The sequence below is a fragment of the Polyodon spathula genome, unplaced genomic scaffold (genome assembly GCF_017654505.1).
Source record: "Polyodon spathula isolate WHYD16114869_AA unplaced genomic scaffold, ASM1765450v1 scaffolds_796, whole genome shotgun sequence".
NCBI classification, from domain to species: Eukaryota; Metazoa; Chordata; class Actinopteri; order Acipenseriformes; family Polyodontidae; genus Polyodon; species Polyodon spathula.
This window is the reverse complement of record NW_024472283.1, coordinates 408,943-419,200: the sequence shown is the minus strand read 5'-3', so window position 1 is coordinate 419,200 and position 10,258 is coordinate 408,943. Positions and strand designations below refer to the sequence as shown.

Sequence of the window (10,258 nt, the reverse complement as noted above, 5' to 3'; positions counted from 1 at the left end):
GAATTTTAAGGTCGAGACCTCATTTAAAAATAAATATATAATATATAATTTCCCCAAATGACTGTCATTCTCGGACCCTGAAATCGCAAACGAAACGGACTGCATGAAAGTAAGCAATCTTGTTTGTTGCAGAGCAGCGTCTGGATGTGCGTAATGCAGTGCAGTGCACTCTGACAACTCCTTTCCATTCGGAGACTCCCTCCGTCAGGACCACCCTAATCTTACCCCCTCGTCGGTGGGAGTTGAGGCTCCCCCCCCCCCCCCCCCCCCCCCCCTGCTCCTGGGCTGCCAGGGTAGGGGTAACACACATGCCTGGCTGATCAGTGTTGAATTCTTGTGCTTAAGTTGAGAAGCCCCGCCCGGGTTCTCGCTCAGTGCCCGTGTATTCTTGTGCTATTAATCGTTTAACTTCAGGATTTTCCTAAACGTGCTTCAAAGATAAAGATTAGTTTAGGTAGCTGATGCTGTTTTCTTTTAATTAATTTTTTCTGCAGATTTCTGAAAGCATAGTTTTTGGGGGATGGCGCTTTCTCTCTACTGTAGATGTGAGTGGGGCCTGCTAGCTCTCTCTCTCTCTCTCTCTCTCCTTCGTTTCCTTTTCTCTCCTGGTTTTCTGTGAGCGTCTTGGAGCCGGGCCAGACAGGGTATTTTTATCTGAGCTGTCGGAGCGAGCACAAGTCAGACCGTGGGAATGCGGTGAAGCAGTTGTGTGGTATTTTTAATGTTTGTTATTAAATATTTCCACAAGGGACCGTGACCAAACGAGCACAGCTCACCAGGATCGCATTACAACACAGAACCTGGCCAGGGACCCTTTAGCACACTGTAATGTAATCTAGACCGTTTCGGGTCTCTCTTCAAACGGTTTGTTTGGTAAAGGCGCTGGATTTGCAGTGGTTGGTCTTGCAGGGAGCCAGGGAGGGAGCAGTTCAGTCCCCTTGCTGGCTGGAGGGAGCACCCTTTCTCTTAGTGGGTGACGGAGCGGCCAGGCGTACCTCTCTGGAGCAGGTGTCCAGCTGTGCTCAAACTTGGTCAGGACATTCTGTTATTGAAAGTATGGGAGTGCATTGGCTCACCGTTTTCTAGGGGCTGTGCAGAATTGTGGATTGAACGTTGTCTGTAAGAGATTGTGCCCATCATTAAAGGCACGCTGGAGCATGCCTCGGCTTTAACCCTTCAGAGAGTAGGAGCGAGCGGAGAGAAGCAGCAGGGCATCTCGGCTCACCTGGGTTTACCCTGAACCGCCCTGCTGGCATCCCTGTCAATCAAACCCTCGCAGCCAGCCCTGCGCTTCCCCGTGGAGGAGCCAGGTGAGGGTGGAGGAGCCTGACCCGCGGCAGCTCTGACGGGACTCCGGCCAGGATCGCTGATCAGCTGCAATCGTGGAATTTCTTTTACATTTTTTAATGGGAAAATCTGGAAGTTTACTATGATCGAGTCTTAAAATCAGGAGGAATTTGTGTGTGTGTGTGTGTGTGTGTGTATGTGTTTTCCTCTTAAATGCTTCCATGTGTTTGCAGCTGGGAAGGGGAGAGGCTGGGGAGTGTGGCGGCTGGCTCTGCTTTCTGATAGGAGAGGGGAGAGGGGAGAGGGGAGGGAGGAAGGGGAATTCACTATAGGCCACTGTGTCGTGTCATTGACGCAAATAATAAATGAATGCAATTAAAATGAAATGAGCGTGCCAGGCCAAACCCAACTGCACTGTCTGCTTCTCATTAAAAGAAACTGAACTGTGTCAATCAGAGACCCAGACTTGTACTCTCATATAATACCAACATTGGCAACTACTGACTATACAGCTAACCCTGCTCTCTGTGACTGGACTATACAGCTAACCCTGCTCTCTGTGACTGGACTATACAGCTAACCCTGCTCACTGTGACTGGACTATACAGCTAACCCTGCTCACTGTGACTGGACTATACAGCTAACCCTGCTCACTGTGACTGGACTATACAGCTAACCCTGCTCACTGTGACTGGACTATACAGCTAACCCTGCTCACTGTGACTGGACTATACAGCTAACCCTGCTCACTGTGACTGGACTATACAGCTAACCCTGCTCACTGTGACTGCTGGACTATACAGCTAACCCTGCTCACTGTGACTGGACTATACAGCTAACCCTGCTCACTGTGACTGGACTATACAGCTAACCCTGCTCACTGTGACTGGACTATACAGCTAACCCTGCTCACTGTGACTGGACTATACAGCTCACCCTGCTCACTGTGACTGGACTATACAGCTAACCCTGCTCACTGTGACTGGACTATACAGCTAACCCTGCTGTCTGGACTGTGACTGTGACTGGACTATACAGCTAACCCCTGCTCACTGTGACTGGACTATACAGCTAACCCTGCTCACTGTGACTGGACTATACAGCTAACCCTGCTCACTGTGACTGGACTATACAGCTCACCCTGCTCACTGTGACTGGACTATACAGCTAACCCTGCTCTCTGTGACTTCTGGACTTTTTTAGGACTCACGGCGTGGAAAGAGACGGAGAAAGGGATAGCCACGTGGACGGTGTCTTTATGGGAACACCTAGACGAGGCAGCCAGGCTGGTGAGTTGCTGAGCGGATTCTCTCTCTCTCTCTCTCTCTCTCTCTCTCTCTCTCTCTCTCTCTCTCTCTCTCTCTCTCTCTCTCTCTCTCTCTCTCTCTCTCCATGTCCTGTTTGATTTGACCTCCTGATTGCGATCGGGACACCCCCGTGCCCCGCTTCCCACTGCCTCGGGTAACAGCTGCCTCCTCACTCAGGACACCTGCGCTTGTGGCCTCATGTGACACTCTGTGGTCGGGGTGACCTGCTTTCACATAGTAGCTGTGGTTTGATGAGAGAGTCACTAGGGTGGCGGGGGGGGGGGCAGAGAGCGAAGTTGCCAGTTTGGGCCCAGTCCGGAGCCGTCCTCCAGCTCCTCCTTGTGTCTCCTAGTTTGCCTCGCTGTGGCAGTGCCGATCGGGTCCTTCTTCCGGAGAGATCTGAACAGAGTCCTTTTATTTTTAATGTGGTTTATTTGGACTTTTCCAGCAGTGCGTGTGTGTGTGTGTGTGTGTGTGTGTGTGTCAGAGCTGGGTTACTCTGTCCCCAGAGATCGCTCTGATCGGCTCTCGCTGTCTTGAAGTATTTCAAGTGAAAGTGAACAGCGGAACAAGCAGAGCAGCCCTTCCTTGCTCTTCACACAAATTCCCCAAAAATAGCTTGTGGTTTGTTTTGTTTTTTTGCGGTTTGTTTATTTATTATACAAGATATGCTAGTCTTTAAAAAAGTATATAGGTTTTGTTTCCTTTTGAGGGTAAATAAGATCTTGATTGGCCACTGAAGTGAAGTTTCCTGAAGATTAGGTTATGTACAGTGTCATCCAGTCCAGGTTTTACTACCAGCTTGATTAGCCCCAGTCTACAGCCAACGAGCTCAAGTGTGTTCTAATAAACTCAGTAAAACCAGGAGTGGATGCCACTGCTATGCATTGGGTGTTATTTCCTCCCTCAGGCTGCTGCGAGGCAGTGTGAGTTTGCCTCCCTCTGCAGCTCTCTCTGAGTGGAAGCAGCAGTGTGTGAGGGCGATTCGAGGCAGGGCGAGTCTCTTGTTGCGGGGCTGCCTGCCTCTCTCTCCGAGTCCCGGAGGAGGGTTGCTTGGCCGGGAGAGATTGGGAGGAAGTGTGTGTGGGGGGAGATAGGAATTCTGGAATAGGAAAAAACTACTCTGGCTGTGATTTGCAGCGCAGCGCAGACACAATCGCCAGCAGACCTCCGCCAGAAACAAAACAAAAAAAGAAACAAAAAAAACCTTTCTGTTTAGTGAAGCGAAAAAAAAAGTCCACTGTGTTTGTGTTTAAGAGAAAGGGCCGGGTTTACTGAGCTTTTTACTTCAGTGCATGAATATTGTCGCAGATTTAAAATGAGAAAGAAGTGGGAGAATTTTTTTGCAAAGTGCTTATTGCTGAAACCTCAGCATTTTCACTTAGCATTGCAGATGCATGGCCCAGCATCTCTCTGACTCGTTTCGGGTTTTGTTCTGTGTGTAGTTCTGCATTACCTAGAATTTAAAGAATTGAGACATTTTAATATTAAAAACCACATGAATTTTAATAATTTAGATCTTTTATTTAACATGTAATCAAAGAAACCAAACGATATCTCCAAAAGTCTACCGGAAGCTGTAATAACAGTACAGTATTTCATGTTCGATTTCCGTGGTGTCTCTACCTGCAGTGTTGAGGCGGCGTTGGTGGGAGTTTTGGAGGGCCGGGGGGTGTGAGAAAGCAGCCAGCCTCTCGGCAGTTCGAGTTGGGGAGAGAGAGCCAGTGAACCGCATGGTGTGATGTGCAGACACACAGAGCTGCTTCTCACACGCGGCTCGCTCTTCCGCCTCCCGCAGGTGTACTCTGGCAGCGTCGCTCCTGTATGAGACCTCCAACCACAGCGATCAACAGATAAACACAACGACTGTAAAGAGACACAACACTGCTCCACTGAACGAACACACACACACACACACACACACACGCTCGGGTCTTCCCAGAGAGACCTGAAAAGGTATGAAATAGTTTGCACTTTCTGAAGCACGCTGTTGACAGTCCAGTTTGTTTACAATAGCAATGCAAATTTTTTTTTTTCCCCAATGCGGTGTGTTTGTCAAGCTGTACAGAACTGCTTTAGATAGCTTGTCTTGCTCTCTCTAGCTGAATATACAATGCAGGATCCTGTAATCTGTCCAGCTTCCCTCAGCCTGTCTGTCGCTGCGCAGCACTTTGCAATGCAATGCTGTGTTGGATCAGGAGAGCCAGTTGCTGCAGCCTCTCATGAGAGGAGCCTTGTCAAGTTTATGTAACACGGCTCCCTCTGATGCACAGGTGCTGAGCCTCATCTCACCGCGGGCTTGCCGAACACACGCAGTGTGGTTTGATCTCCCCTGCTCGGCCCCGTTTCGCTGTAAAAACCCTTGTGACTCTCTGAACTCCGAGGTGTGAGTTGTCAGGGAAGGGAGGGGGGGGGGGGGAACGCTGCACCTGTTAGTTCGATCGCTATCGCACTCCAGACCACCAGCTTAACCCCTTGGCTGCTGGAGGACTTTGAGTGCATTGCCTGCAGTGCCGGGGCTTTCTAGCATGCACAGAAACAGTAGCTGCTGTTTGCTTGTGCCACAGGAATGCTAAAGCAATAGCCTGGGTTTGTTCATTGAAGGTGAATCAGTAAGAAACTATACGAAGTGAACCAGGCAATGCCGCCGCCTTCAGTGAACTGCCATCTCGCCTTCGTGCCCGACTGGCTCCCCAGCACGAAGCTGGCGGCACAGTGCACTGGCTCTCAAGCTAGAGATTGCTGGTGACTGCAGGCTGCTGTACTGGCCCTGAGAAGGGATAGTATGAAGCAGCAGCTGCAGTGAGACGGGCTGAATGACCAAGTAACCGGGCACTTCGAATGTCTCTGTCTGGACATCCCTGTAACCAGCTCCAGCCGGTCCGTCCAGCAATAGATATCTTCCCAGGGGTGGCAGTAAAACTCCCGTTGTGTAGCAGTGCCGCCCATGCCAGGTATTTCCACGAGCTTTGATCAGCCGCCGTGTGTATAGGCAACGAGCTCGGGTGCGTCCAATTTTAAACTCCTTGTAAAATCAGGAATGGGTGAAGCTGCTATGCAGTGGGAGTCTTCTCTCTATCCTTGCTTCAAATGCTTTGCTCAAGGCGCTCCAGTACTTTGAAGCACGTTAAGGCAGTGTGTGTGTGTTTGTTTAAAGGGACGTGTGCAGGGTGCAGTTACAGATGATTTAGAGGTGAAGGGGTTGAGGAAGGCTGGGTGCCAGGACTGTTACTCCCCCAATCATCTTCAGATATTTCAAATAAAAAGAGAAGTGATCCAGTGAGTAACCCTGTTCCAGCTCTCCTGACCGCCACTGCTTCGGCATTCTCTTCTTTTGTTGTTTCATCATTCAGTGTGTCGGGGAATTGGCACAGTTCCTAATTAAACCCACCCCTCCCTTCGCCTCCTGCAGTGAATAACTCCAGCCCCCCCCCTCTGTGAAATGTTTCCTGTATGTTTTGGAGTCATTCTCCCCCTCCTGGGAGAATCTCATTCCCTCGTTCATTCATCCAGCTGCTCTGTCTCTTCACAAAGTCTCATTCTTCATGGGACGATATAATCCAGCCTGGCACTGGCGTAGTGTGGGTGTGTGTGATAGTGAGACAGTGTGTGTGAGCGGGGGGGGGGGAAATCAACAGCTGCAGAAAATGGATGGGACCCCCCTCCCCCCTATCCTTCAGCCTATTCATCCCAACCCTGCTCCCTTCTTTTTTTGCCATTGCTATTTATAGTTACAACTAGACCAAATAGCGACAAGGACATGCCAGGCTTAGTAACCCCCCCCCCCCCCCCCCCCCCCGCTCACACACACACACACACACACTCCTTTTTCTCCACGATCTCAAGCACTGCAAGGAATCGACAGGAAACAGATAGGAATCGATGACATGCTCCTCCTCTGATACTGTCAGTCTGCAAGAAGTAATTGAACTGACTGCTCCAGCCTGCAGCTTTCCCGTTATTCATACCCTCCACCTGGAGTCACCCGGGCGGGCAGGTCTCGCGTTCCTGAGCGCCGTAGACCGGGGGGGGGTAGCAGGGATTGTCATCAGGCCTGTTTGTCTGGTCAAACACTCTGCACATGTGAAACAGTTTACAGCAATCCCAGACGGGGCTGCCACCCCCTGACCTCCTGAAGCACTTTCCACTCGGGTTAAATATAGCCCTTAACCTTTAACCTCCGCCCCCTTATGAGGTCACCGTGCATGGCAGGGATTAATGAAGCTCGCAGGGAGACATCACTAGTGGCTTGTGGAATTTCCACTGTGAGTATTTTTGGATCGGTTCTTATTGAACGTTCAGATTTTTTAAATCGACAGTGTAATTCTTATATTGATTTACTTTTCTAAGATTTTTCCTCAGCTGCGTTGGATGCTGCACTAGAAACCGAGCCCAGATCGCCTGTGGTAGAGCGCGCAACACCCAAACCCAGTCCTGGTTGTAGCGGATTGAGCTCAAAAGTTTGTCAAGCAGAGTCTTGAAGGATCCCAGTGATTTTTTTCAGCATCCACAGCATGGCAAGCTAACCCATTCCACACCCTCGCCACTCTCTGAGTGAAGAAGTGCCTGCCATCCTCTAAGGGTTACTTGGTGCAGTTGTGGTGAAACTTGGTACGGACAATTTCTCTGAGAAGTCTCAGAATGTAGGTCACAGGTCAGACCCTGGGGTTCCAAGAAGATAGAGCCATTGTTTATTCTTGAAGACTGTCACATGACTCCTCTCTTTCCCCGCATTCCAGTTCCGTGCCTGCCAAAGAGACAGAGAGAGAGAGAAATATTGGAAGGGATCGGAAATATTTCCCAGCGAATTCCTTCTGTGTGAAAATAGACGATGATAGAATAAAAATGTGTATCTAATTGTTTTGTTTTTTTCCCGTCAGTCAGATGGATCTCATTTTTATGTCACTGAGTTAGCAAAAGTCTGGCAACAAGAAAACCTTTTTTTTTTTTTTTTTTTTTTTTACTGTTCTGTTGAGTGGCTCTGAGTTGGAGGGGGTGACGGACAAATGGATCAGAGGTGTGAATATTAAAGGAGAGAATCTCAGTCCTGCCTTGAGTTTGCAGAGCTCTGTTCTTTAAAGGAGGCTCGGTGGTCCAGTGGTTAGAGAAAGGGGCTTGGTACCAGGAGGTTCACTGTGTGAGACCCTGAGCAAGTCACTTCACCCCCTTGTGCTCCGTCCTTCTGATGAGACGTAAAAAAAGCGAGGTCCTATTGGAAGCGACTCTGCAGCAGCATGTTGTGATGCATGGTTCACCCCCTAGTCTCTTTGGATAAAAGGCTCTGCTGGATGACTAATTAACAAAGACTGCAGTGCATTCGTCTTGATCTGCAGAACCTTTTCAAAGCGGTGTTGCGTTTCATTTATTAATTCTTTCCTGTTTTTGTGTTTTTTTTGTATTACCCTTGAAGGAGTCAGTCCCAATTCGCATGACTCACCCTGACTGGAAACATGTTAAACACGGCTTTACAACGTGCAGGACCAGCACACAGAGGGAAAAAACACTTCAGAAGATTCTGAGCATTTCAGATTTTACAATACACATTGATATTAACTTTTTAACTTCAAACTTTTAACTTAAATTCTTAAAACACACACACACACACACCAGTGACTGGCTGTTGATGCCTGGTCTGGAGGTTATTATTCCCATTGTATATCAGTGAAGATACACGATTTTATTTTTGATTTTGTTCAGGTGTATTTTAGGTTTTGCTGGTGGAAAGCAGTTAACACCTCACGGGGGAGGATATTGCTCCCAGACCCTCGTTATCAGGAAGCAGCTCTGTGTTTTTTGCTTGCAAGTTTTCCAGTTATTTTACCTGCAATTATCAGGGATGGGAATAAGACTCCCGTTGCATAGCAGTTTGATCCACTCCTGGTTTCACTGAGTTTAATAAGACACACCTGAGCTTGTTCGCTAGACACACTGGGGCTGATCAAGCTGGTAGTAAAACCTGGACTGGGTGACACTGCTGTGCAATAGGAGTCTTATTTCTATCATGCTGTTATAATCATCACCCTCCTCATCTTCATCCTCATATTTCAAAATTCCCGCTTTGTCATAGATCTCCACAAACTTAAATTAACTGCAATTGCTGCGTTTCAGCTTTCTTTAGCTCTGCCCTGCCAGGTGAAGCGGGTTCAAGTTGCGCCGCACAGCGCCTCCTGCACTTCACACTGGGGTACTGCTGGTTGTGTGAAATTGTGGGTGAGCAGCAGAGAAAGTCTGCGAGTGTTTTTTAATTGTATTGCATGTTGTTTTGCTGTGTGTACAGGGGCAGGTTTTTTTCGGTCTTGATAGAGCGCTTCCTGTCATTGTCTTGCACAGACTGCCTCCGGGCTCTTTGGAGACGGTCCCTCCCCCTTTTCCTCTGAGCTCTGCTTCTCTGACAGTCAGACGTGCCTCAGTGATAGACCGGAGCAACTGCGCGCTGTCCCAACTAACGCCCGGGACATCAAAATAAGCTTTTCCCTTAAACTGGATGTTCAAGATAAGAGCTGGTAAGACACTTTTGAGGCTTTTCTGTTTAATTTTCATTAAGTGTTCCGTTTTTGCTTTTGAGAGTTTCAGTTCGCTCGTTTGAAAAGCCGGCAGTCCTTTTGCAAGAGCTGCAGAATTTAGTCTCCGGCGAGAAACATCCTATCTGCAAAGTGGGCTGAAAATCCTAATATTAACCCGATGGTAAGTTTTGGTGGCTGCGAGGGCTAGTTAACAAACCGGTGCCCCTTCCTTCATTTTTATTTATTTTTCATTCTTTCATTTCTTTGCCTTCCTTCCTTTCCTACTGGGTGGTTGAGATATCTATCAGGTGGAGCATGTGTGGATTTCTTTATATATTTTTACAAAACCGTGCAACCCTTAAACCCGGTTTTCCCGTGTGAGTGCGGAGTGTGTGCTCGCCCCGCTGGAGTGCGTGAAGCTGCGCAAACACTTGCATTTGTGGGAACATTGGGAGCAAATTGAAAACAGATCCACCCAAAATCCTGCGCAGCTCAGGGGCTGCAGGGAGGGGAAAACACTGCTTGTTGTTGTTATTATTATTATTATTATTATTCTTGTTGTTGATCCCCGATCGATCAGTTTGTTTGGCTGTGTTTGCGTTCTTGCAGGATAACTCTTTCTTGGAAAGGGACTCCAGTCCAGGTGTTTCAACGGGAAGGTGCAGCGTGGTGTCTGTGCTGCTCAGTTTGTGACAGTGGGAGTGGCTGGTCTCATTTGTTTCTTACTTTGTTGAATTGTTTTGAAGCACCTGAGGAAGACGGAAGAGAAGCTGCCTGCCTGTCTCTGTGTGTTTGCGCCGCTGCAGGAAGGGCTGTAGATCTCTAGGAAGCTGTTAGAAAGTTTGCTGCTTTTGAACACTCGGTCAGACAAAGCAGAGGAGAAAACAGTGTAAACATTAATCATCATGGTGAACTCCGAATGAATATATTGCACCCCCCTGCCCATTGCCAGACCTCTTGCATCGCTGCGTGTGTAAGCTGCAGTTTCCTGTCTGTACCCCAGAGAGTTCTCATGAATGCTTCATAATAAAATACAACACGTTTCTCTCCGTGTATAGGTGCTTTGTTTAGGTGATCTTGTATGTTGCTATGGGGGGTGGGGGTGGGGGGTGGGTTCTGGTCTGTCTCTTTGTGTCTGTGGTTGTCCTGGAATGTACTGTA

The 10,258-nt window shown here is 48.5% G+C and overlaps 1 protein-coding gene across 7 annotated transcripts in view; it reads left to right on the top strand.

The window, feature by feature from the left end:
* Positions 1–2,393: 2,393 nt before the first annotated feature.
* The window catches only part of hdac7a (histone deacetylase 7a), a 54,700-nt gene continuing 46,835 nt past the window's right edge, over positions 2,394–10,258 (top strand). For 4 of the 7 annotated variants that reach the window (XM_041241581.1, XM_041241572.1, XM_041241576.1 and 1 more), the window contains exon 1: positions 2,394–2,576. In XM_041241581.1, the coding sequence (XP_041097515.1) occupies positions 2,546–2,576 (31 nt within the window). In that variant the 5' untranslated portion in view covers positions 2,394–2,545. Of the gene's footprint in view, positions 2,577–8,820; positions 9,098–10,258 lie in introns of those variants that run through there. The other 3 variants (XM_041241571.1, XM_041241578.1, XM_041241577.1) reach the window with 3 other exon arrangements.